At 51.9% G+C, this 27,106-nt stretch overlaps 3 protein-coding genes across 5 annotated transcripts in view; 1 reads left to right on the top strand and 2 right to left on the bottom strand.

Annotated features, from left to right (window-relative positions):
* The window catches only part of LOC144474773 (uncharacterized), a 24,016-nt gene extending 8,646 nt beyond the window's left edge, over positions 1 to 15,370 (bottom strand). Inside the window, exons 1-2 of one of the 2 annotated variants that reach the window (XM_078190032.1) lie at positions 14,397 to 15,370; positions 14,229 to 14,326 (exon numbers count right to left, since the gene is read on the bottom strand). In XM_078190032.1, the coding sequence (XP_078046158.1) occupies positions 14,229 to 14,326; positions 14,397 to 14,439 (141 nt within the window). In that variant the 5' untranslated portion in view covers positions 14,440 to 15,370. The remainder of the gene's footprint in view (positions 1 to 14,228; positions 14,327 to 14,396) is intronic. The other variant, XM_078190031.1, reaches the window with a different exon arrangement.
* On the top strand, positions 14,539 to 24,730 carry LOC144475138 (uncharacterized). The gene is made up of 3 exons (XM_078190717.1): positions 14,539 to 14,559; positions 15,236 to 15,769; positions 20,069 to 24,730. The coding sequence occupies exons 1-3, from the start codon at positions 14,539 to 14,541 to the stop codon at positions 20,273 to 20,275; spliced, it is 762 nt and encodes a 253-aa protein (XP_078046843.1). The 3' UTR covers positions 20,276 to 24,730.
* Positions 24,098 to 27,106, bottom strand: LOC144474774 (FAD synthase). 2 transcript variants are annotated; one of them, XM_078190034.1, is made up of 11 exons: positions 26,966 to 27,106; positions 26,601 to 26,883; positions 26,414 to 26,508; positions 26,222 to 26,345; positions 26,030 to 26,139; positions 25,825 to 25,968; positions 25,622 to 25,761; positions 25,288 to 25,491; positions 25,016 to 25,189; positions 24,687 to 24,941; positions 24,098 to 24,235 (listed from the first exon to the last, which is right to left on the bottom strand). In XM_078190034.1, the coding sequence occupies exons 2-11, from the start codon at positions 26,719 to 26,721 to the stop codon at positions 24,232 to 24,234; spliced, it is 1,371 nt and encodes a 456-aa protein (XP_078046160.1). In that variant the 5' UTR covers positions 26,722 to 26,883; positions 26,966 to 27,106; the 3' UTR covers positions 24,098 to 24,231. The 2 variants fall into 2 exon arrangements, with proteins under 2 accessions (XP_078046160.1, XP_078046161.1); XM_078190035.1 differs by having other exon boundaries at positions 26,601 to 27,050.

Below are 27,106 nucleotides of genomic sequence, written 5' to 3'. Positions count from 1 at the left end.
TGATCCCGAAGAACACGGTCGGCGATCGGACACCATATCGTAAACCTCCGCATGTGTTTTTTTCTCTTTCAGAGAGGCAGAATCCGAGAATGGCCCCCCGACAATCGTCGTTGATTGGCATCGAATATAATAGTAGCGTGTTCGACGAAGGAGTTGTTTCTCTGACGGGACAACATGCTTAACGCCTAAGGGCTTCGAAGGGGCGAACGAGAAGTATCGTCTTCGGAAAATCGGCGCGTGTTGGATCGTCGGCCGTGAACGGCCTGCGACGCGGCACGATCCGAGCAGATGGGAAGCGAAAAAGTAAAAGGGAGAGAGAATGTGTTCGCTTTGAAAAATGTCATGGCGTGGCGCGGCCCGACTCCGCAGGCTTGGCGGAGCGTTCGAGAGGTGGCGCTCGACGCCACGCGTTTTACGCCGTGTGCAGATCTCGAGAGAAATTACGAGCGTCGAATGGTAACCTCTCGCGATATCGTGGCGAGACGGCACGGCGTAATTCGATTCGATTCGATCCGCGGTTATACGGCTTAGTTCACGGTTACGAGAGGAGAGAGAGACGCGGTAGAGCGATCCGAGCTAAAAGCGTCGGTTTTTCCATTCGACTTACCGTGGCAGTAAAGTATCAGCGAGCATGCGACGCAACGAAATCCAGGTTAGCTAGACTCTCGAGTGCACGTGTGCAACCCCACAGGTACGCTCGAATCACACTGTCGTAAGACCCGATCACCAAACTCCTCGATGCACTAGATCCGTTCCGTATCGTTTCGTACGTTTCACTGGCCGGAACAAAATCCGGACGATATTGTTTTGAACACGCGGACTCGGGTGCCGTGCGATCCTCCGGACTCGTACTCGAGATGCGGACTGGATGTTTGAGCGATGGCGTAACGCGGATTACCGCGTGTAAACACAGCCGCGAGAGACGGAACGAGACACGGGCACCAGACCGAAAGACAGCGCGTGATCGAGTTTCGAATTGCTGCGCAACGTACACAACCGTTCGGCTCGGCTCGGCTCGATTCGATTCGAGTCGAGTCGGGCTCGACTCGTGGCGTAACCGGTGACAGCGTGGCAAAACGACGCGCGCTCCTCGCGGCGGCCGGCGCGGGAATGATTCAAGAACCTTTGGTTCGTGGCACGCAAGAATGGTGGGGGACTCGTGTCTCGCGACAGGGGAGTCGACGCGAAACACGCAGAACCAAGAGACCCGAGCACAGAACCGAGCAGAACCGAACGAACACAACCGACCCCCTACCATCCCTAAAACCAACGATACCACTGTCCAACAAATGAAGGCTTTCCAGCAATAAGGAGGTAGCTCCGCTTTTTACACATTCTTTGTTATCTATCCGATTTCATTAACTGTCCCGCTCTTCTCGGTGGCTGCGCGAATGGGGCCCCCTCTTGGTGTCGATCCATATTCAATTTTTCTCCCAATTGCCGTTTCACTCGTAACCTCGTATTTTCTACGAGAACGTCTTGTTTGCCCCGTTAAAATCTTTAAATACACTCGATCATGTATATTTCTCTAACTTTCTTGTATTTTACGGATCCAGATTACACGGAGAAGTACCAGGTACACATTGACGTGAACATTAATTTCGAGATCTGAGTAAATAATTACGTCATCCGCGTAGAAGTGACGCGGCACTCGAGGCGATAAAAGAAGGGAATAACGCTCGTACTTAGTAGGTTATATTTGAAATTTCTATCACGAGCGTGACTCGTTTTACGGGAAAAGGGTTAAACAACTTTATCTCAAATAGAAAATGTGGGAATTTTCACTCGCCCAGCGAGTATGCGGGTAGAAAGGAGCGCGATGTTTCACATGGTGTGAAAAAAAGAGTGTTAGTTCCAAGCAATAAGTATGGTAGTTTAGCAATAGATAGCATTACGTGTTTAATACGTTTGTCGCAATAAAAAGTCAGTTCCATGAAGATATATCGCGCTTCTACATATAACCTCACATTTCATTGTAGCGTTTTAAATCTTTTTACGGTGCACTTACTATTTTTTTTTCTACCGTTACTCGGAGTAGATTTTTATCTTTCTTTCGAATTTTAGATTCATTATTCATCTACATCCAAAGCTCGACATTACCTCGCTTCACGCAAAACAGACATCGGTTTCTATCAACGTAGAAGTCGGGGTTATAGAAGATTAAGCGTCCACCGCCAGGACAAGTCCCCGAAGGCATACTACCCGGTACACGGTGCTACAAAATGATTACGCGTGTATCCCAAACGTACCGGGACGTTTCGTCTCTGAAATTTTCTGGTTCGGAATTTCAACGAGTCCCGATCCAACTGTGAGATCTATAAACGCGTCATACGACAGAGCGGATCTCCTTCGTACGGAAACACCGTCGAGAAAGGTTGCAAAGAACAGACTCTGTTTTCGATCGAGAAAATAAAATAGTTTCGCAAGAGACTATCGCCAGTGATCCTCAAATCCCAGCGATCCTCAATACGGACGGTCGAGGACCGAGGAAATTTCCAGCGGGCCGTTACGGCGAGATCATGACTATGACACGCCGAAAAACGATACAGTCACGGAGGCGAGCTCGTGCGTCTGGATGTTCTACAAATCTGTCGAACGCAATGGCGTCCGTGTTTCGTGGCCCATATAACGACTCCGTGATTCGTGCATCGTGCGCTCCGTGTGCATCGTACATCGCGGACGCGACGCTGAAAAAGAAAGGGGAAGACCGGCTCCTAGGAGGGGAGCAACTGGATGGTATGGTACGCCAGCCTAGGCTCTAAGGGGCTACGGGGGCGGGGGGGTTGAGGGGGCAGCAATTCAAAGAGGCCTGGTGGCGCAACCGACAGGGGAAACAGAGCTGAGAGCTCGATTCGCGACTCGATTCGCGAGTCCGTCCGGCATATAACATGCCGAATCGGAAACAAGTCTCTGTAATTGTAGAATTACCGGAGTCAAAGAATTGAGGACCCTCCCTTGAGGCTCTCGGGCGAGCTGCCTGACACGGTTCACTTACCCAGAGACACCCTCTTCCCTTAGCCAGATCCTGCAGGAATAATGTCCTTTCAGCTGTCGCCATTTATTTTGCTCGTTGTCTTCAACGTTAAGACATTTTACGAACGAACAATGTACACCGTGTACTTAGTAGGTGAAAATATTATTCGTAAATATACTTAGGGTTCTGTAATTTTGATTCTTCGCGAAATTTCTGTAATTACGTTCTGAAAGCTTGTTAAATTATCCACGGGCTTTCAGTATTCGCCGTTCAAGTATAACTGTTTCGACCGGCACTAAAACGATTAAACGCGACGTACCTCCGGCGTACCATAAAACCCGTTTCCAATACAATCGAGAACTGCAAAAGGGTCTCTTTCGTGCAATTATGTTCGGGAAGGTCAGGGTTGTCGCCGTTCTTAACTTTAATATTCTCGTTCGAAATATTACTCTCCGTTGGAGAATGCAACCGGATCAAAGACCCTGTCGTAAAAAAGAGGCCCTTCTAAGACGGATCGACTCGTCATTTGAAATATTTTATGGTCGGGTAACTATCAATAGCACCATTGACGAGTCCTCTGACCGTCCATTACGGGTCTCTTGGCCAACATCGGGTGTTCCTTCCACTCTGAAAGCGTTGCGATAGAGCGTTCGGATTTTCTAATTCCGCGTTAATTGTGCAATTTCGGAGACAAACCGTTCGCAAAAGGACGAGAAAACGGTGCGCGTAAGGAAGGAAAACTCTGTTCGTTTCTACGCGCGTTTAACGCAGTATTATTATCTATCGACGCTCGGATACTCGAATATTCTAAGAAAGTAGGCCACGGCAGCGGTGGCGGTGAACAGCTAGGCTCTGGAGGGGGACACGAGGCGCGCCGCACCGCACCGCACCTCTCCTCTCCTCTCCTCTCCTCTCCTCTCCTCTCCTCTCCTCTCCTCTCCTCTCCTCTCCTCTCTTCTCCTCTCCACTCTTCTCCTCTCTCCTCCTCTCTCCTCCTCTCTCCTCCGCTCCTCTCCTCTCCTCTCCGCTCCGCGCCAGGATTACGTCGCAGTTTATAAAGAGTCATTACGTTCCCGTGAAAGGTAGCTTTAATTTCAGTGGCATTCCAATCGTATTAACGTGTATTCTCGTACATTTGTGTTCGCGGTAAACGACAATTTACTCGGAACGTTTACTCGAACGAGGTTGTTACGCGATCCGGACAACGCGATCGCCGCTTCCATGCCTGCCTCGCGAAATATACCGTTTCGACGACCATGATCCGACGACCGTCGTTCCTCGTCGTTCACATCTTTTCCTCCTCTTCCGTCGTCGTTCCGCCATTCGATAATTGCCACCAGTATTATTTTTCAGCGCTCCCAGGCTTGGACCCTCCTACCACCACCACATGTCCTCAGACCTTTTGGAAACAGTCGTAGAAAAAGATGGTCGCCCACCTACGTACGTTTGCTTTGCATAACCTTGACACGACCTTTCCGTTTGAAATCTACTAATTGCGTTTCGCTTCCTATTTAAAAAGAAAACGTATGTAGAGAATGTTCAGCGAAGAGACTCGAGACGACGGATTGTGACTCATCGGATCATCCAAAACGCATAGGCGTCGTTACGAGATAGAGAAGAAGGCGCGTCCTCGACACGACCGAATTCGTTGCTCGTGAGAACGACGACGATCGATCAAGGAGGAAACGACGAGGAGTACGCCGGTCGAGGCCGATATCCTGCGACGGGATATTCTTCGACGGGACCCAACGACACAAACGGATTCGGTCGTTTTGATCAGCGATCAAGAAGGAAACGAGCACGAACCGGTCGTACGGAGACGTTTATCGTCTATTGTTCCGAACGTTATTCGATCGCGAGCATATTTTGCAAGCTGCGCGGTATAAGCATCGGCGACATCCGATTTCAAACGGCGAGCAATCTGTTCTTTCTCTCTCTCTCTCTCTCTCTCTCTCTCTCTCTTTCTCTCAATGAAATTCTTCCGATTGTAGCTGTTTGTAGTTATATTAGATGCATTTAGCACGTAGAGAGCATGGGTGCTCTCTTCGGATTTCATCGCAGTACTGCATAGTGGTTTGGTGCACGATGCTCGTGGAAAGGTTAAACGCCTTCCGAGCCTGTGTTGAGCCGAGCTGAATCGCGTCGACCGCGTCCACCGCGCGATAAATAAGCCTCTTTAGAGTCGTTTCACTTTTGCGCCGCGAACGAGCCAAGATTACGGCAAACGAGCGTCCTTCGTCATCAAGCGAGGAAAACTTTCGAGAATCGAGCCCCGGGACGGCTGAACGCGCGAGCTAACGGGATCGAGTCGCATAGTCTAGGCTAATCTAGCAAATCTAACTAAACCGGCGTTGCTCGACTCGGTAAAGAACTCTGTTCTCGTACGGACCCCGAAAACCAACGGCCGATCCCGGGCCCGATCGTTGGAAATTACGCGCGTGGAACAGGTGGTCAGCTCGACGTGGCAGCCCTGCGGATTTGAGCATCGGGGTTGAGTCACGAGTAATTGCCAGCGAAGGTATCGGCTCGTAAAGTTTTTCGGGAATTCCGAAGGATTACGATGAAGCGCGTTTTTTCGTAGAGGTCGGAACGGAGAAATCGAGTGGTAATGGATTTTAGTGTTATTGCTGTTCGACGGATCCTTAGGCCTACGAATTGTTGTCCGTAGAAAGCCAGGTAATTTCGTGAGCGGTGCTCGATTATGGGGAATACCGGTCTAAATGAAGTTATTCCGCGCCAGGTATACACAGAGGCGCAATAAAGTCGACGCGAAAGAACGGCGATTACTTATGACTCAACCAAATAGTTGTTCCGAGTCGTGGAACGGGGAATGGCGAACGGCGGAAAGGGGGAGCAAGGTGGAGGAGTAGTCGAAGGGCAAGACAGCCGGACAAACGGCCGACCGACGACCGGATACCCGGTCCGGGTACGGGTCCACGCTTGCCAACCGTCCCGTCAACGTACCGACCAGTTTGTCGGCCCGAGAACGAGCCACGCGAGCCGCAACAAATTGCACGAGGTTGCACGAAAACCAAATCCGTGCAACGAAAACCGAACGAACCGCCCTAAAACTGATTCAGAGCCCAGTCGAACAACACGGAATCGGATTCGACGCGAGAACGAGACGTCGATACTGTTCCCTCCCCCCCTCTTACTCCCACCCTTCTCGCCGTATCTTTCTGTCTCTCTTACTCTCGTTCCAGACTCCATTAACGAAGCTTTTCAACATCTTGAACAAATGTTGATTTTACAAATTTCTTTGGACGAACGTTTGCACAGCTGATAATAGCCCGAGGCTTATCGGCGAAACAACAGTTTTCTCTTTTCTTCGCCGACGAAACGTCCCTTTATTTTCTCGTGTTTGCACTTTCGCGTTTCACTGACTCGCGTCTCTCTTCTCTCCTCTCTCTCTCCTCTCTCTCTCCTCTCTCTCTCTCTCATTCTCTCCTGTCTCTCCCCCGCCCCCTCGGTTGCCCATCGCGTTCCCTCGTCCGCCCCTCGCCATGTCCAGACGAATCGCGCAACTCGCTAAACCGATTCGTTTTTATCTCGCGCGCGTCGATTCTCATTATCGTCGACGGTCTCCTAAACCGGTTTTACTTATTACGCGAGCGTTCGCTTATCTCTTGTAGATCTCTTATTACCGGTGACGGTAAGCGAGCGTTTCTTTGTAGCCGTGATGCCCCCCCACCTCCTCCCTCTCCAACCACCTCCACCTTCTCCTCCTCCTCCTCCTCGTCTGGTCTCGCCGTTCCCACCCCGATTTGTTTCACGATCATACGAACGAATTTCGAACGATTTTGGCAGAGCGTGGTCGAGTTTGCGGGACCGGGACCAAACGGGGAACACCGGGCGAGGGTCGTGTGACCGCGTGATCTCTTGACCGTAGGAAATTCTTCGGATAAACGAGCTTTTCGCGTTACAACCAAGAAGGGAGCAACAAGTGTGAATCTTGTCTACCCTACGGATCGGACCGTTCTTAGCTTTCCTCCCTGCTTTCCTATACTACCACCGCCGGCGTCCCATCCAGCCACCACTACCACCGGCTTCGCCACCCAGCTCGCGCGTCTCCTACCCACCCCGTTACCCCTCGTCCTTCTTTCGCCCTGTCCTTTTCCACACCCCTCTTTCTACCTCGATGAATCGTGCGCGCGATACGTGCTAAATTGCATCGTTTTTCGACAGCGTCGCGTCTCCGTCGACTAATCGTCGTCGATCCACGGGATCGGGGAGCGACGGGACACGTCTTCTCTCGCGACACGTTTACAAAACGAAACACCGTTCTCACGTCGGTTGCCGCTCTCTTGGCAACAATGATCCCCCGTGGTGAAAGCGGCCCCGCGGTCTCTTGATTTTGAGAAACGTTTCGTTACAGTTTTCGTACAGCGATCGGTACGATTCCCAGGCGGTAAGAAATCGGCGGCCGACGCGCGGCACCGGCAATGCTACGAACACGAGATATATACCATACTCTAAAATGCTTATTCACCGATACGGAATGAATAATGCGCTGCTAGGCGAAATACGTCGAGACATAAATATTGTATCTAGAACGCTATATATTACCTGTATCGAATACATTATCTAGCTGGTTCTCTGTTCTCCGTTCAGCTAGTTCGTATCTGATTGAGATCGTTGCCATGGGAATGCGCGTACGCGATGCGATCCGATCCGATCCTGTCCGAGTCGATCCGATCGAATGGGAGACGACGATGCGAGATTTCAGCTCAACGATCGTTCTTTCTCACTCTCTCTCTTTCTCTCTCTTTCTTTCTTTCTCGGTTTCGCTAAGTACCTTCGCTCTGATTTTCGAGAAAACAAATTAACCGTGCCCGGCTCATCGTAAGCAAGTTTATCGCTGTGTCTGGGCAACGTCATCGATCCGTGTTACCATCAGCACACTCGCTCTCGCGAACGAGTGACGTAGTGTTTTTGCTGGCGTTTCGTCAATTCTTTTTCTTTTTTCGTGTTCCTCGGCGTCAAATTACGTGGACCGTTGCGAATGTCTGTCACCGGATTGGATCGCACGCGACGTCTTATTAAAGTTACAAGAGCGCGTTTTGTTCGGATCCCGGGCAATTGTTGTTAGTTGTAATAGGGACACGAACGTGAAAGCGTATTTCGTAACTTTCTACGAGACACGGTTTCGTAATTTCAGTCATTTTCAAATCGGACGTACGGAGCGCGACTCATTTTGATCAGTTTCGTAGTTGAAACATATGGAGAGAGAAAGACAAGAGAGAGAGAGAGACAGACAGAGAGAGGAAGAGAACAAAAGATATAAAGACAAGTTGCTATGTAAATCGGACAACGATTTCAAAGATCGCTGGTTTGGAAAACGGAGCTGATTCGGCGAGTCTTCGAATTGGTCCGCCGCGAGAACGCACTTGTTCCATTGCGGATGCAATTTTCAACGGCGTCCACGTTCCTTTTGTCGATCGATCTCTCGAACAGAGAGACGGAGCAAGAGAGGCCGAGAATGAGAGATAGATAGATACATAGAGAAAGAGAGGCAGAGAGAGAGAAACAGAAAGAGAGAGAGAGAGAGACAGAGAGTGGCTGCTGCGACTGTGTCGGGGTGGGGCGCGAGGAAACGTAATCATTTGCAATCCCGCGTAGAACCGCTTTGAAACTCCACGAAGGAATTTATTAAAGTTTGACTAAGTCGCTTTACAAAGTTTCACCGGTGCACCGAGGCATCGTGGCATCGAGGCAGCGGAGCGGGAACGGTGCACGGGCTTGCGAGAGAGCTTGCTTGGGAGAGGGTTCGGTGTAGAGAGAGAGAGAGAGAGAAAGAGAGAGAGAGCGAGAGAGAGAAGAGGGCCTGTGCCCCCTCGGACGGGGGTTGCGAGGGGGTTGCGCCACGCGAGAGGGAGAACGAGGAGGAACGGTGGAACGAGGAAACGGAGGGGAATCCTCTCGAAGAAGCGGGACGAGCCGCCGAAGGTGGCGAAGGTGGAGGTTCGTTCTCGAACCGGGCGGGGGAACGCCGAACGAGATGGCCGGGGGAGCGGGGCACGGGGAGGAGTAGAGAGAGGCAAAGACGGGAAACGAGCAGGAGGAGCAGCGCGAGGAGGAGGAGGAGGAGGAGGTGGAGAAGGAGGCGGGGGTGGTGAGGGTAGAAGAGGCATTGGCGTACGCGAAACGACGAAACGGCGAAGGGAGGCGAACGAGGTGAAGCGGCCGAGGATGGAGGGACGGACGCGGATAGACGGGACGTTGTGTAGCGGGTGGTGGGTGACGGGTGATGGGTGGTGGGTGGTAGGTGACGGCCGGAGGGCGGAGGACGGAGGACCGAGGGTGGCGCAGGGTGGAGGGTGCGAGGGCGGCCGAGTGCTCCGCGGTGGAGAGAGGCGGCCGGCGCGGCGCGGTGCGGTGCGACGCGGCGGGGGGTACGAGAGAGAACGTCGGGGGGGAGGGAGGACGCGGGAACGGGGAACCATGGAAAGAGGAAAGAGGGAAAGGGGGAACGAGGAATGAGGAAGGGGCAAAGTTACTTTCCCAGAGAAATAAAAGTTAATGGAGTTCCCTACCTCCTCGCCCCTCGTACTTCCATCGTCTTTTTCTTCTCTCCATCTCTTCGCCCCGTCGTACAACTTTCACGAAAGTTATTATATCTTAATTTACTATTGAGCATTATCTGAAATTTCTCCTACGTTTCCGTTTCGATGCGATAGAATGCATCGGGGATATGTATATACAAAGAAACACGACTCCGTCGACAGCCTCGTTATCTTTTCTGCGCGCGCGGATACGAGGAAACGGAACAAGCTCGGACGAGCGACGCTTCGCGATCAGCATCGCGGCCGGCATAGGCGGAAGGTGTTCGATCGACGTCGCACGCACCGGACAGCGCACCGGACCCACGTTCGCAACCTTGTCCGCCGACGACGTCTCTCTCTCGCGCGGATAAGACCTATTCTATAATACTTGACTGTACTTTTAGCCTCGTCTTTGTACCAGCCGTGCACACCAGCGCGCGATACATTTACGGGGCACACGTACGCCTGGCGCACACGTACGCCGATATATAACGTATAATAGTATAGATGTAAATATGTATATGCGCATACACCGATCGCTCCGCTCCATTCCATTCCATTCCATTCCATTCCATTCCACTCCACTCCACTCTCCCTCATTTTCTTTGGCCGTTTCCCACCTCCTTTTTTTTCATTCCCGTTCCCATTTCATATTCCCGGTTCCGTCCTCTTTCCTCTTTCCTCTCTCCCCTTACCGCGGTTCCCCCTGGTCCCGCCTCGCGGCACGGCGCGGCGCGGCGCGGAGCGGTGCGGCGTTCCGTCTCCCGAGTCGCCCCTTCCCGCGCTTTGATTTACAGCCATAAGTTGTAATATTTGCGCCACTATTGTATGGTAATACGCATAGCAAAAAATATGTTAATGGTTGCCATAAAGAAGATATACAGCGTACATATGTATTCTATTTCGCGGTATGTACTTCACTAGCGTGGACGCTGCGCACAGGCCCGCCACCCCGCCTCGCCGCGGCACTCGGCCCTCCGTCGTTTTCTTCTCGAGCAACTTTTTCATTCCGCTCGTCTTTTCGACTCTCTCGGTCGTCGTCCGCCCTACTCCGCCTCCCCCGCGAAGTCGTCCGCTCGCGATCGCGCGATACCGCGTCGTAATTGCTCGACGAATCGCGGAAACCTCGCGGACTCCGCTCGAGCGAGCACGAGGGCATCGAAGAGACCCGCCGTGAGATCGACGAGCGAGAAAAACGATGGTCAATCTCCTCGTAGATCAAATCCAATTTTCTCGGATATCGACTGTACGCGTTATATCGTGTCCCCTCTGCTCCTCTACCGCGTCATTGATGGCAATACCGAGAGAGAGAGAGAGAGAGAGAGAGAGAGAGCCATCGTTCGAAATGCCGGTATTCGAGCACTGCGACCGTATCCACCGTAAAGGTATCGAAGCCTCCGTCTTTCCTCCTGGCCCTCTGCTCGTACCCCACCCTTTTCCGCCCTCTGCCCCACCCCGGCATCGCCCGCCCTCACCCACCCACGCTGTCTTCCATAACTCGAACAATTCCAATAGTCGTTAATCTGTCGGAAACTTTTCGAAAACTTGCCGTTATTGCAGGTACAAGAGCGGGACTACGCGAGTCGGATCAGCGGAAAAGTAAAAAGCGAGCAAAGACGGGAAGCGAATGGCGCGGGGACCAGAGAACGGAGTACTATGCGAACGCGGGGAAGAAGAAGATGAAGGCGAAGGGATGGAGAAACGGACGAGGCGATCGACGAATAGGAGAACCGAAGCTGGTGGTGCTCTCGGTGGCGGTCGGGGTGCAATGAGAGAAAGGAAGAGAGAGAGATCGGGAGAACGAGTTCGCAGGGTAGATTCCACGCAGAGATGCGACTGGAGGAGAGTCGAGGGAGAATCCGGGGGAGTATACGAAGGGTGGGAACCGGTGTGCCGAGGTAAGTTAAATAAACTTGTTTAGTTTCGCGGAAACTTCTGCCCGGCCATTGTATTCGACTGCCTCGCTGCAGAGTTCGCACCAAAACTTTCGAATACGAACGAACTCGGTTCTCCGTTACGCTTTATTCGCTTGTTTTGCCAAGTCGCTACCTACGGGTAGGTGCCTACTCTCCTCTACGTCTGCATTTCTATATACATATACATATACATACATATATTCTGCCACTTTCACCCTACCACTATCATCTGATTTGCTTCGTCTGATCTTTAGGATGCGATCGCGATTAAGGAGTTCATCCCGAAGAGGCCCGAATTCGAGTGAAAATTCGAATCCGATCGGAAACGAAATCGGACAAAGTGCCCTCGCAGCTAGTGTGGCAGCAGACCGAATGGCTTATTGATTTAACGAGAAAGAGAGAGACAGAGACACTGAGAGAGAGAGAGCGAGAACAAGAGAGAGAGAGGAAGAGAGAGAGCGAGAGAGGAAGAGAGAGAAGCGGAAGAGAAACAGGAGGAAACCGAGCACGGGGAAGCTCGGCTCGGTTCGAGGTAGTTAGGGGGAGGCTGGAGGTGGCCGTGGGGTCGCTTTGCAGGAGATCGGGGGAGGCTCGGGGAGGTTAGAGCCCAAGTCTGGGAGAGGGTACAGAGAAGAGAGGAGACGAGGAGATGAGTAACGCGGAATAGGCTAGGCAAAGGTGGGGTAGGGGAGGGCTCGCGGGTTCGCTGGCTCGCGAGGTCGGCAGCGATGGATGGAGTAGGGTAACGCAAGGTAAGGTAGGGTAAGATAGGGTCGGGGGCCGGAGAACAAGGGAAGCGGTTGCCAATAAGGGGTCGCGCCGAGCCGAGCCGAGCCGAGCAGGCTCCGCGCCGGCAAACAGAGCCCGAAAACGATGAATACCATGGGAAACGACCAACAGCCAAACATGTTTTCCGATCAACAGCGAGAAAACGCGTCGCACCAACTAGGTCCGAGTGTCCCGCAGTCTCAGTACCCCGTTAACGCTTGATTTACCGGACTGAGTAATACAATTTAACTAGTACGATTTTCGATTATTGATATTCGCAGAAAAGTACTGCAGTACTATTTTAATACGACAATCTCCCGATAGAAATGATTAGATTATGTTATTGGAAACGACTTGTTGGTGCACGACTAAAAGGTTCATTTATAGTCACCGACAAGCCGAGCACGACCTGAATAGATAGGGTTGAATTTCGTTCTACTGGCATGGGTTTGCATGCCCAGAAGAAAATAATAAAACACTATTAATCCGTTTGGCTTGTCGCCGAGTATAAATGGACCTTAAACCGGCTAATTCCGTTCGAGTAATTCATTAATTCGTTATCGGGCCAGTTGAGTCTAAACCGTGTCTTTCTGAAATCATGTTCCGCCGGTATCGGCGTGTCCGTCGATCCCTCGATCGTGCCGGCTGTAAGCTCGCCGGCCCGTGGAAGCCCGAAATCTCTTATCATTAAGAACGTCGGGCACCGATCGGATCGGGACGTTTATCGGCCCGCTATACCCGGCTCGGTCGAGCGATTTCGAAGGATCCGCGCTCGAATATTCGCCGGTACACCGCGGCGTCCACAAAGTACCGTATTCGATTGGTCATTGGCCGATCAACAAGTGGCTCATGATTTTGTCAGTGGCTTTGCGACCGACTGGCCCGCTGGCCGACCCGCCGACCCGTGGACCCGCCAACGAGCCGGCCAACGACGCGATGGTGCGTCCATGCGTTCAACTGCTCGGCCGACTGTCCGCCTCCGGTTACCCTCTGCCCTCTCCGCCCTCTCCGACACCCTCTCTCAACCCTCTCTGCCCTCCCTGGCCACGGCTCGCTGCCCGCTGCCCATTGCCGCCTGCGGTCTACCGCTGAAACACTCGCGTCGGTACACCCGCGTCTCCGCGACTCTCTCCTCGCGCATTATCCGTTCATAGTGTTTCGCAGAGAGTCTCGCGGACAACCGGAGCCCGCCGAATCGAGGATTTTACCTCGCCGATTCCCCGAGAAATCTCCGCCGAAATTCCCGTGCCCGCGAGGATACGTTCGGCGACCGTACGTCTCGAAGCAGCGCATCGTCCACGTTCGTCCGTGCGGACCGCGCGCGCGGCACACTTTCTCCGCGCGGAACGGCTTATCTACGCACGAAAGAGAAAGCAAACACGATCTTTCAACGGCCAACGTTTTCCCACCTCTTGTTTTGCTCGCGATCATCGCGGTCCGTCGCGCGTACTCGCCGCAACGGCGAATAAATCCCGCGAGAACGGAACAGAGACAGAAACGTGAGAGGGGGTGGATATAAGACGCGAGCAGAACATCGGGGAAAGTATCGTCGCATGGCGCGATAGGAGGCTTCGATCGGATGCGAATTTACCTGCTCGGCTTTATCCCCGGCACGCGGAAAACGCTCGCGTACCTCGTGCTCGCTCGTTACTCTATGGATTCCCGTTCGCGTAATCGTCCGTCTCTCGACGCGGCGACACGCATCGGGGAAAGTAAAAGAGCCACGCGGCTCTGCCGACAGCGTGCCGCGTCCGCGAGCGTTGCCGAACGCATCGTGGGCCGCGTTGAGGATCGGTGACCGGTGACCGGCGATCGGGGACGATAGCGCACAGTTCCGGAAGGTTGATCCGGCGACCTTGAAATCGTTCTCTACCTGCAACTTAGAACTAACCGCTCCCGCGGGTCGGTACAGCAATACCCGGAGGAGCGTTTACGCGCGTTGATCAGACGTGCTCGCGCGCTCGCGTCCTCGAGCTGCGTGAAAGAAAGAGGGGAATATATACGGTGCTCGGAACGAAGAGGACTAACCTTGTAAGAGAATTGGTCGAACATTCTGCAGACGTCGACATCGTTGCCAAGGATTGTGTAACTGGAATCCATGCTGTCCCGGCGCTTCTTCTCGCTGCCTGGAACGAGGCTTCCGTCAATGAAAATCGCCCGCGGAAACGCGCTTCGACTCTCGCGACGAGTCAGTACCGAACAAACTGATCGCGATTGCACCGACGATGCCGTCGCTCATCTTCTCGCGGCTTCTGCCAGCGGCTCTGTCAGCTTACAGCTCTCTCCCGTTTACCCTCTTGGCACCTGGTTGTGGTCCGCCGGCTGTGTTCCGCTCGCGATGAAACAACTCTCCTGTCTCGCCTCGACCCACGATCAGACTTCGCGCGGATCGACTCGCGATACGCGATACAGCTATTAAACGCGCCTCCGCGAGATTCTCTCACGAACGAATTCCAAGGCCCGACCGACGGTCGTCATCGGATCGCCGATCGATCCGATCGACGAACGATTCTATATCCTCTACGTATTATATCCGATCCCAATCGTAATCCCAGCGACGAAGCTAATCAAAGAGAACCACCTCTTTCTCGCGTCGGCCCTCTCTCTCTCTCTCTCTCACTCTCTCCCTCTCTTTCGCTCGCTCTCTCTCTCTCTCTCTCTCTATAAATCAGCGATTATACCGCGTCGTTGATTCCTCGGGCGAACACGTCGCAAACGTATAGCCGCTTCCTCCGTGTAAAGCGCGACGGTAAAAGTTCAACCAGATCATCGTGTTTCGACTTTTCCTTGCGGATTTCTCTTCGGTCTAGAACGAGGCCCCTCGGTCACGAATACACGAGTACACGATCCTCTCCAGAGGCCCGTGTCCACCGAGCCTCGATCGGATCGGTTGCGTTCACGTTATCACCTCTAACCGGAGATCATCACTAGCGAATATACGACTATCGGCGAATGCGCTCTCGTTGCTAGCTGCTCTCTTCGGACCTAACACCGAGATCCCACAATATATATAAAATCGTAGCTCTGCTCGATAGAGAGCGGACCGGTTCCACGGGGCTGATCCACGTGGACGAATCGCGTTTATCGTTATCGTCCGCGGTCGTCGCTGCACGAGCGCGATTCCATTTCCTTCTAACCAGCTAGCACCGACTGCGATCGCGAACTGCGCACCGGTACCGGTACCGGCAACGACAACGGCAACATCGACGCTGAGAGCGAAAGCAACCAAGTTGTTCGTGACGTCGGTGGTGGTGCCGCTACCACCGCCGCCGCTGCCGCCGTTGCTGCCGCCGTTGCCGCCGCCGCCGCCGTTTCCACCTCCACCTCCGCCTTTTACTCCGCTGTCCGTGCCACCATCGCCACCGCCACCGCCACCGCCACCGCCGCCGCCGCCGCCGCCGCCACCGCTGCCGAGCCACACAGCCGCGTCGCGAGTCTACGTCAACGTCGAACACACGTTCTGTCGATGGTGTAGTAGTAGTAGTAGTGGTGGTGGTGGTTGTCGGAGCACGAGAGGTGGGGCGAAGACGATGCAGCCTGGCAAAGATGGAGATGACTGTAACACGCTGGTAACGATGACGTTCACCGACTATACGTACTCTTTTTTTTTTTTTTTCTTTACCTTTCCTTCCCGTGGAGCTCCGCGAGAGAGGCGCGCGTTCGCGTGTCTCGCTCGCGACGGTCCTCCCCGCGACACCTTTTCCACGGTGTCGCGCGCGTAAGGAACGGGAATAAAAGCGAATAAAGGCGGAGAGGAACATCGTCGGCAGGTGGGAGGGGGTGGGGGTGTGCGGGTCGGCCGCCGGGGGGGGCGGCGAGGGGGGAGGGGGCGGGTGGACGCGATCAATGTTGCACGATCGTGTCACTCGACGTTACGGAGGGATTAACGCATATTATAATTACGATACGGTTCCGAGACACGGTGTTTCACCACGGCTGCGCGTTTCGCGTTCCGTCGCGATTTTCGTCGCTCGCGGTGGTGCCCCTTTCGTATCGCGAAACGAATTCGCTCGATACCTGGGGGGGAGGAGGGAGGAGGGAGGAGGGAGAGAAGGGCGACCACCTCGTCGAACACCGCCGACGAGCACCGTCGTCTCGTCCGACCTTCTCTCGTTTCCTGCTCGCGCGAGAAGCCGTGGTTCCACCGACGCGGGGGAACCCGGCACCGCGGAGGATACCCGTGCATCGGCGAGACCGGATCGGAAGCCTGGAAATTACAGGTTCAGGCGGAAACGGTCACGTGGATCGCACGTGGGTTTCATTCATGAGAGTCGGCCGTAGGTCTCGGAGGTGGCGTCAGCTGTGCGATAGCGGTAGCGGTCGGTCGTGGGTAGGTAGCGGTAGGTTATGGCCGGCATTAGTCGATAGCATTGGCTGGCAGCGGTTTCGGGTAAGACGTCCCGCGCGCGGGTCTGCTAATTCGCACGGGCACCGAACCTCCCGAGGGGCCCCCGTGGCGTGTAGCCGGCAACTTTCACTCCGGCCTGGCCGTGCCGTCGCTGTCGCAACGGCTCGGCGAGCGCGGAGACCGCGGGCAGACCGCGAACAGACCGCGAACAGACCGCGGCCGGATCGCGGGGACGCGGCGATGGAGCCATCGAAGTTCGTTCTCCTCTCGATTCGATTTTCGGCCAAACGGAGGCGATCCTCTTCCGTCTAAATGCCCCTTCGACGAAGACCCGCTGGCCGTCTCTCCGGCGGCTCTTTACCCCCTCCCCCCCGAGTCGTTTCGAGTCGAGCGAACGGCAGCCAGCCCGCTGGCCGCGAGTTATATGTCTCGTGACGCGTATATCTCTCCGCATGTCTGCCAAAGCATCGTACATACGTTTAGATTTCCGAGTCTCGTCGAGCGCGCGCATATCCCACGGGAATCAATATCCGCGTGTACCTCTGCTTCCTCTCCCTTCTTTCCCTTCTTCATCGTTCTCATACTCGGCCTCGTGCCTCTTGCCTCTTGCCTCGCGCATCGCGCATCGCGCCTCGCGCCTCCGCGCTCCGCTGCTCGACAACTTATCAACCGTCCGCGTTCGCGTTCTCGTTCGCGTTCACGCTCTCGCCTACTCTCCCTTTCTCTTTCTATTTCTCCAACCGTTGCTCGATCTCTCTGTTTCCGTTCCTGTGTTCCTCTTCCTATATTCCTGTTCCTATATTACTATTCCTATATCACCGTTCCTATATCGCTGCGCCTATGTTACCGTTCCTATCCCTGTTTCTGTTCCCGTTACCGAATACACCCCGTGCGCCCCTCGGGCATCGTCGAAGAACCGGCCTCTTCCTTTCCCGGACGGCCGCACCTCCTTCGCCCCGATACTGCATCGCGGCGCTCGCCATCCGTCTCTGATAAACGTGATTTAGAGAAGGGGGTGGCCGGAATACGACAGCCTAACTCTCCCCCCACCACCCCCCCTCTCGGCAGATCAGTCTTCGTATTCCGTGCTGCGTAGCGCTGTCTCTCGAATTCAGATCTATCCTCCGCGAACGCATCCCCTCTATGCTCTCTCTTTATCCCTCTCCCACTCTCTCGTCTCTCTCTCTCTTTCTCTTTCTCTTTCTCTCTCCGGCTCGAGTCGTTCCGTCTCTGTTCCAGCGACACAGTCGTCCCTTTCCCGACTATAGAATTCGCTCGTTCACCCGCAGCCCTCTCAGCCCCCGTCCCTCCTCGACGAGGCAAACACTGCTGGCCCTCTTCCCTCCACGGTTCACGGTCCACGCGAGAGGAACCTCCTTTCCTCTTGGCCGAGTCGATACGCCCGCTCGAAAACATTTGATTCCGAAGTCCGCGCTCCGGCTGCTAAAAAATCACCGCGAGAGAATCTTCCGATCGACGGACCCCGTATAAAGGCGTATAAAGGGGGCGAGAGAAGACTCGCCGCCGCGGACGCGTGGTCCCACGAATTTACGGTGAAACCGTCGAGAAACGAGCCAGCGGAGCGAATTTATATTTTCACTGTTTCTCCGTGAACGCAATTCTATCGGCGAGGGAGATAATTTCGTCGAGTCGATTTCGCAATGTTATATTTTCCGTTCGATTCTGAATATATTTCGACGGGGGTGGTCGGGGGGGGGGGGGGGGGGGGGGGGGGGGGGGGGGGGGAGGGAATAATTGTCGGCCGTAAATGGTATTGATGTTGGCGATCGTAACGCACCGAGAAAAATATGGTAACGTTATAGTCGGTCCATTAGAGGCGGCAACGGTAAATGTATTAGTGCGTGGCGCGCGCGCGCGCGCACGCTCGCGCTATGCAAAACGATGAGTCTATTAAAAGACTATTCGACGTAAAAGGAACAATGGCGCGCGCGGTTCCGTGACGTAACGCTTAATTTATAACTAGTTTCGCAAGGATATATTGTTGTCGCCCCTCCTCCCCTCCGACCCCCCCCTCCCTCCCTCCCTCTCTTACCGTTCGCGTCGCATTTAGCCGACCGCGTCCTTGGCGATGCGAATAAATTGTTGGTAAACGGAAGTAATCGTCCGAGTATCGCGAACTGTGCAGATCTCGGACCGGCGGAGTTGACCGTCCTTTTCCAGTCGCCGTTCTAGTCGTCGAGATTCGGCGCGCGCGGTTGACCCTTTTTACCGGTGGACACTTTGATTCGTTGTCAGAAAATTCGAAACGGGCTTGCGTAAACTGTTCGCTTGAAACGCTGATTCCGCAGCGATATTAATGTTAGCTTTTCCGTTCTTTATTGCAGAAATGGGGTTTCACTCTTATATGTAAATTAATAGCAATCTCGATGATAGACCTGCGAGTTAACACGTTCAGTGGCAATTTATTTAATTAAAGCGAAACTAGAAAATTAATATTTATGACAGGAGGTTGCATTAGAACTCTTTCACATTTGAAACATTCTAGACAAATTCAATTTGTTCGAATATATTACAATGAGAATGAATTCTCAAGATTGGTCAGAAATTAGTGTCACCCATATGTGGGTGACGCGGTGCTCAACGTGTTAACAATCGCGTTTCGTTTCTATTCGTGCCTGTTTACGTCGAAAAGGAACGCGACGCGGAACGGCCCTAATTTTTCCGGACGATCCATCGCGCGCTTTTCTCCGGTTTGATTAGCCTTTTGCTTCCGGTCGCGTCCCACTGTCTTTTCCGGACAGCCGGACGCTTTGAAGCTGTCGGCGGATAGACGGGCTCGTAATCCGCGCGCCATCAAACAAACCAACAGCCGCGCCGTGTGGGTACTTAGAATGGGAGCGCGTACGCGGCGAACACCCTCGCCACGGCGGAGGACACTCGCGCCCACGCTTTATCGAACCTTTGAAACGGTGAAACGAGCCGTACGATTAAACCGAGCATCGACCAATCTCGTAAAGGAAATTTCGTGTCGTTACCGGAACAGACGAAACGCGACCCTGTGGTCGCGCGCGACGCTCCACCGGAGGGCTCTTCTCTCGTGCGAGCGGATCCACGACACTCGACGCGGATCGACGAAAAATCTTCGTGGATTTATCGCTGTTTCCGTTTACCTATCGTTAGGATTTCGCGGCGAATTCTACACTGTTTAGTTCTTCTTTTGTTAGTAACCGTTTGCGGACGTATTAAAATAGATAAGAATTAATTTTCATTGAACGAACAGCGACGCGTAAGACGCTGGATTAAGAAAGAAAAGCAAAATTAATTCTTTTCTAAAATTTAGATATATGCCACGCAATAATGTATTCTAATTTTATGTAAACGGAAAAAAGTTAAATAGTTTTGGTGGTTGAGAAAAGACGTACGACCGCAAAGGGTTAAACTATGAAACTACTATTAGAATTATCAACAGCGCTTACATTACCGTAATGTAGAAATTATTGCAACGCATTGTGTAATAAATTGTATACGACAAATAATAATTAAACATTTTCATTTTCAGATGTACAAAGTAGTCGCAATCTACCCGACGCTTGCAGCCGCAGTCACACGGAGGATTAGACGTAAATCGCATTCGTTGGAGCCGCTCTTCTGCAAGAACAGTTCTCAACGTATTTCGGAAGAGGATCGACTTCGAAGGCAGCCGATTTTCCAGGTCCTGATCAGAGATCAATTTCACGTTGCTCGCCCGTCGCTGGGACGAATCTGACGTTTTGTCCGAGGATAAAAGAAGAAGAGACAAAAAGAAAAATAGGAGAGAGAGAAAGAAAGGAAGATGGTCCACCTGGTCCCTGCTCAGTCCGGTTTGGTAAGACGAGGTGAGGCGGAGCTATTTACGTCGCCGTTTAGCCGCCGCGCAAAGGGAGGTCCTGCGAGAACGGCGATCCTGCGTGTCCCGCCGGGAAGAAAAAAGAAAGAAGAACGGTCCCTGCTGACCAGCTGACGGTCTCGTGCCGCAACTCGAAGCTCTCTCGCTGAAGATTCGATCGCCGGCATTTCGGACGGGCGCGGTGTGCTACGAGATCGGGACCGGGGGACGGCGGTCACTCGATCCGCGTCAATCACGTTCGATAACGGTCGATCGGGCCCGCGGCATCCGATTTTTCGGGCCGCGAGCCAGCGGCGAGCAGGCCCGGCGATCAGAGGGAGGAACGTTACCCCGCGGAAAGACACATCGAGAGCGCTGCCGCGTACGTTGTTCCCCTTTCGCGATTCTCTCTTGGCCCGCTCGTTTCTCTTCCTCCTATTCTCGAGTCGGTGTATTGATCCGTCGAGTTTTCAAAAGTAAAATAGGTTATGCCGTTGAATCCCACGGAACTATCGCTCTCCGGACGAACGGCAACGAACGGGGCGCGAAACCAAAAGAAACAGAGGCGGACGGGGAGAATGGAACGGCTGAATTGATAGACGGATACGGAGGAGGAGGAGGAGGAGGCGCGCGCGCGCGCGACCCCTTACCTCTCACCGACACGAGACACCGTGGTGTATACGGTGTTTCCCTTCTGCGCGTATGCGTGTATGCACCGTTGTAACGCGTGCACCGTTAATACAGAAATTTACGCGAACGAGAGACCGGCGAGCCAAGGGAAGCAACGCCGGGACAAAGATAGGCACGCGAACTTCTGAGATTCGAGAGGTGGCCCTCCCGATACGACTGTCGCGAATTTTCTCGGGAGATGGATTATTGCGCGACCGGGGTCTCGATCGAGAACGTTCGTCTGCTAAGAGTCCGCGAATACGGACAGGATGTTGTATCGTCGATGATGTCGACGCCGCTGTAATGTAAGGAGGAGCACGCGACGCGCGTCTTTTTGCTTCATAACCGCAGAATCGTGGCGCGTGCTCTTCCGGAAGGCGATCCCGTTTAACGTTTGTACGGTCCACCTGCGGCGAGCGTTTCCAACGCTAACAAGATTCGCGTGCTCGTTTACGCGAGTGCGTATCCCTCTCGGACGTGTCCGATCGAAAACATTTTTGCTCGTGCGGCGTACGCGTCGTTCTCGCTGCCGCGTCCGTCGAACCCGGCCGATTGCGAATCGACGGCGGAACAAGGACGTCGATTACGATCGCGATGAAAGGTAAACGACTCGATCGAGTCCGATGAATATTCCTGTCGACCTCGGGCCATGTCCGTCCGAAGAACGCGGACATCCGGCACCGATCGCGCAGATCTCCCGACGATCGTATATTATTCGGGAAAATGTGCTTCGCGGGCGACTCGGTCCGGGCTTCTCAAGGCTAAGCTGCAAACATAGAAACGGTAACTGAAAACGGTTAAAGCTGGATATGCATTCGTTTCGTGTTATCGTCGCGTGTCGCGATACACTGTACGCGTGCATACATGTGTATGCAACGATACAGCGCCGTCGGTTCGCGTCGACACGCGTCCTAATATATCCACGCGACATGATTTCCGGAAAAAAAAATTGACGACTCGGAATGTTCGACCAGTGGACGAAGTTGTAGCGCTCTAGCTCCGGTGTATCGTAGAACATCGAGCCGTTTTGTATCGCGTCGTATCGTATCGTTTCGTTTCGTTTCCATCGTTTCGATAGTCCTCATCCTATTTTAGCACCCTTTTCGGGACTGGCTACCCGAGGGAATCAATAACCGACGAGGAAGCGACTGTAGATTCGGGTACACCGGTGGAGAGAAGGGGAACCCAAGGAACCAAAGAGTACCGAGGGGCGTCGCGCGTCGAGTAGAAGAGCTCCCTGCCTAGCCGGGCCGGGAGGGTGTTAGAGGGTGCAACAGGGACCGCGAACTTTAGGGTGGAGGTGGCACGCGAGAGAGTCGGAGCTTGGCTCCGCCTCCGGCACGCGACCAGCACGCGACCAACGCCATCGACCACGTCGTCGGCTCGGGCCACCACCACCTCCACCGCCTCCGCCACCACCTACACCACCTCCACCGTCTCTACCAGCTATACCACCTACACCGCCGTCGCTACCACCACCGTCCCGACCACCACCACCACCACACCACCACCCTCGCAACCACCGTTGCTGCCTCTGCCGCCACCGTTAACGTTACCGTTACCGTTACCACTGTTACTTCTATCTTGCCACCGGCTTCATCGACGATTACGCGACCACCGGACACCATCGTTCGCATCGCTCCCCGTTCGATCTTTCGCTCTATGTCCATTTTCTTTTCTTGCCCCCTTCGGTCGCCTTCTTCCTTCTCTATCGCCTTCGCGACTTTCGATTTCGAAGCCGACACACGAGTACCGGCACTCGAAATCCTCTTCCCCCAAAGAAAACCGATAATCTAGAAATTGACTCGTACGAACGCTACCAGCGACTTCTATGCTGTGTAAGTGTTGCCGGCTTCCCAGCGGGAACCTATCGAAACGGATCAATTGAGGGTGTCGATCGAACCACGACCGGTCGAGAATCGTGTTCGTCGGGTCGTAGATACTATCGAGTAGGCCTAAGATCTTGTCGACGATTTAGCAGGGTAGGCGCCTGTTGGGTGCTCTCCGACAACCTAATATCATCGATGAAGGAAACGACAGGGAGCTTTCAAGCCGATCCGATCGCAAAGGGATCGCGTTCGACGAAAAATCATTCCCGAATGGCTGGACGATGAGACTCTCATAAATCCCGCGACGATGATGAATACGTCTGACCCAGCTTGGCCCAAGATAATCGAAAATATGAAAAACAGTCGGCATTTGGTTAAGTTCGGAGGCTGGGGAAAGCGTCGAGTGGCGCACTGTATGCGGCCCGTGAACTGCAGAACCATGGGCGTTGCTCGGGTAGTAGCGATTCATTCCCCTCTTTATCGTTCCTTCTACTCCGGCTTTATATAGCCGCCCACCCCCCACCCTCGGGGTGCCCCCCAACCCCCCATCTTCCCAACCCCCGGCCCCCCTCAGCCCCCAATCGCAATCCCAAGCCCGCCTTGCCCCTTCTAGCGGCCAACTACCACCCACTCTCATTTTAAACTTTCAAAGGAAAAAAGCTAGAAATACTTTAACTCGAAATGAAATTTCAAAAGGATGGAAGGGGCCGACAACGATTCCCTCTCCAACGAACAACCCTCACCGCTTCTTTCTTCCGCGTTGCAGCGACTGAAAAATATGTAATACGAATTCGGATACCCTTTTCCTTCGAACTCGCGACTAATCATCATCTCTAGTCGCCATTCTCCGGCTAACCCACAGACCCGGCGATACGTTGCCCCACGTACCGTTTAAATCCTGCCTAAGACGTATTTCCGGTAACATTATTTTCCGTCGACAATAAACCGTGGTAAACGTGTTCGACGTGTTGGACCTCCTTCTTGTCCGGGGAATCCCGAGTTTTTCTTTCCGCGAGATATTAGGCGCCCTGAAAAGTCGCTGCGGTTTCCGATCGCACGGTAGCAGGATTTTGAACGTTTTTGCAATCAGTATAATAGACTGTGTCATCATTGTCCCCGTTGTCTGTGACGGGCAACTGCAACGATACCACGGAGAATAATTGCATCGACTTTCCGAGCTACCCAGTTCTCTCAATTGTCTAATAACTCGTCCATTTTTGTTTTCTCCTCTTTAATAACAACGACAGCTCATCAAGTAACAATTACGTAGTTTTAATGAAATCAGAATCGTTGCGACTCTCCAGCGTAACACCGTGTCTCCGGTTTTTCCTCGTGCTTCGTCGCGCTATCTTCGTCTTTTCATCTACGAAATTTCATCAGATTATGCTCGGTTATACAGAAGACTAGAAAAACATGCAACCGTTTCTTTTTCTTCGAGAAAGACGGTCGGCAAGAGAAAGAGAGAGACAGCGTGGGAGAAAGTGGGGAAGATTTATTCTTACACTTTCATTTTTGTCCCAAATTATGGTATACATAACTTTGTTACGTGCTGCGTTTAAACATTTGAGACGGCAGCTCTAATTTTATGTGTTGTAAAACTGGTAATGATTTTTTAAATAACGAATTAATTGTTACTTGCCATGCTTTTCGGCGCGGATGACGCAACATTCTTTAAAAGGATGAAAGTATTCAAATTAACCATTATAATCGATGCAAGCTAATGAATTGTTTTTCTCTTAATGATTAATAATTCAAAACGTTTTCAGAAATGAATACCATAATGTAAGTACACAGAAATTATTTGCCTTTCTTACCGAAACGATTTAGCTTCGTCTGCTGTATAATAATGTAGAGAAAGGGATCCAACGAAACTTGCGACATCTTCGTCCGACCATTCGCTGAGAGGGTAATGTATTTGTACGCCCGGGAAAGATGAACTAAACAACTCAAGAACGCTTTCATAATCCTTCTCGTTGCTGTCCGATCGCTTCCCAAGCAACAACATTCGCATTTCCGGTCTGACTAGAATCTCCCCGTTGTTCCTCAAGCTGCACAATTCGACGTTGTACCTATGAAAGCAGCAATTTTGTTTCTATTTAACCATCCGGTTTCCACTGTTTAAGTAAACTAAACAGTCGGCTACCTGTTGCTAATTTCCTGAAGAAACTTGTCCACTCTTGGACTAATTCCACGTAATCTGGATTTTGCAGGTTCTCCAAGCTTTTCCGTCGCAACGCGAGCAAGGTGCACCATGATGACGGATTCTGCGCTACCGTCCAAGTAGATCCAGACTTCCTCGGGCTTTTGGCAATAATTTCTAAGAAGATATTAAAAGAACGATTGAACAATTTGTTGGCTTTGGGAATACAACAGCACGAGTCATCGATACTTTTTTCCACTTGACAGATGCATTACAGGAGTATTTCGACGGATTTCTCATAAATCGCTCGACGTTCCGATTTTTCAAGCAAGTTCTCGTATTTTCGGACAGTGTCGACGTGGGGCGTGCGATCGTAATGCACGAGTAGATCGTTTGGAATTTGAGAACATAAGATTCTTCTGGCGGCCTCGGTGTCCTCCTCATTGTTGCTCTCTATGGTGATGCGCGCTTTGTAATACCTGCAACAAATATCGTCAATCTTGCAGAAACTTTTTCACAATTGTGCGAAGAAACGAGTCCGAGCTATCGCGAAATTTCAGAGGTCTCTTCAGAATTCTGCTAGTTTCTCGTTCGGTGAATTTTCATTACCTATTACTCTCTGGATACGATCCGAACGAAAGGTTCGGAAACTTCTGTACAACTTCGTTTAATATGTTCGCGAACGTTTCTTCTTTCGCATTCACGAAAACCTCTACTGTTGAAAAAGATTTGTATCCGGCGAATAACTCCTACAAACATCTCCTATAATTGTTTCTTAGAAACACGTAAGGTATGATTTTTACAGAATTTACCTTGCACAGTGACAGAAACGAAATCTCAAAGAACATAGGCGATCCAGGAAAGACAAAAACGTTTTGTATCGTGATACATGGGTAAGCCAATGGTTTCCCGGTGGCTTGGTTTGTTCCAAATTTAAGGACAGACTTAGTTGGAACCTGGATGAAGATCGCACACTTATTTCAACCATTGAACAAATGCTAGGAAAATTAGACTTACATATGCCATTTTATAAGCAGGTGAAGGAAACTTGGTCTGGCTAAAACGCTTCACAATCTCTACCAACTCTGGATGATAGTGCAGCGTGTCGTTGAAAGCCAATCCTAGGGCTAAAAATTTTATATTATTTTATCTACTATATATTTATCTATTATATTTGTACATAATCTGCACAGAATTTCAAATAATTACCATTGTACGTAACATCATCATGAGTTGGTCCTATTCCTCCAGTAGTAAAGACATAATTATAAATTCCAGAGAAAGACTTGATTGCTTCTGCGATATCCTGGACATCGTCTCGAACGACCATAATCTGAGAAACAAATTTTTTAATATAATTCGCCCATGCCATTAGAACTGATAATTCAATAATCTACTAACTTTCTGAACTCTGACTCCATGCTTGTACAGCAAATTGCTCGCATAAAACGAATTAGTGTCTTTCACCTGAGCCTTTAAAATTTCATCGCCGACAACTACATTTTTGAAGGAAACAAACAAACATGTTTAACGCGGGAAACAACGTACGCGATCGAACACAACTGACAATCACACAGGTTGTTATTACCGAGTATTCCAGCTGTCGGATGTTCTTTGCTGCTTTCCCCGTGTATCAACATTATTCTCGCGACAGTTGGTCCATGGTATTTCGACGAAATATTTACTAAACATCGTCGTAAGTGCATCATAATGAACCATTTAACCTTACAATTAACAGTTTCGTAATGTAGCGTCCTGATCGTTTCGCAGCACCACGTAACTAATGCGTGTTCGGGCCAACTCGTTCCCCAAAATGTACGTAATTCAAGGCTATCGGACAAATACGTGCGGTATTTTTTCTTGCATCGAATCTAAAATTAATATTATATTCAGGCGTGATCATCGCCGTTCATGTCATCATAAACACATTTTACGGCAACAATCATTTTTTACATAAAAATAGCATTTCTTCGAGCGGTGTTATCCGTGGAAAAATACTCAAAAAATTCCCTGTATTCGCATCGAAACAGTTGAGAATAAATTGCAAGTTATTCGACAATTAATCTTTTCGAATGAGAAGAAAAAATAATTGGC

The sequence above is a fragment of the Augochlora pura genome, chromosome 9, assembly GCF_028453695.1.
Source record: "Augochlora pura isolate Apur16 chromosome 9, APUR_v2.2.1, whole genome shotgun sequence".
Lineage (NCBI taxonomy): Eukaryota > Metazoa > Arthropoda > Insecta > Hymenoptera > Halictidae > Augochlora > Augochlora pura.
This window is presented reverse-complemented; position numbering and strand designations above follow the sequence as displayed.

What these genes read in the sequence shown, in the direction of transcription:
- LOC144475138 (XM_078190717.1), top strand. Translation starts at nt 14,539, where the DNA reads ATGAAACAACTCTCCTGTCTC. An exon ending in TGAAACAACTCTCCTGTCTC is followed by an intron (nt 14,560 to 15,235) that starts GCCTCGACCCAC and finishes TCTGCTCGATAG; the next exon opens with AGAGCGGACCGGTTCCACGG. An exon ending in GAGATGACTGTAACACGCTG is followed by an intron (nt 15,770 to 20,068) that starts GTAACGATGACG and finishes TTTCATTTTCAG; the next exon opens with ATGTACAAAGTAGTCGCAAT.
- LOC144474774 (XM_078190034.1), bottom strand. Translation starts at nt 26,721, where the DNA reads ATGATGCACTTACGACGATGTTTAGTAAATATTTCGTCGAAATACCAT. An exon ending in TCGTATCCAGAGAGTAATAG is followed by an intron (nt 25,492 to 25,621) that starts GTAATGAAAATT and finishes TATTTGTTGCAG; the next exon opens with GTATTACAAAGCGCGCATCA. An exon ending in AAATCCGTCGAAATACTCCT is followed by an intron (nt 25,190 to 25,287) that starts GTAATGCATCTG and finishes ATATCTTCTTAG; the next exon opens with AAATTATTGCCAAAAGCCCG.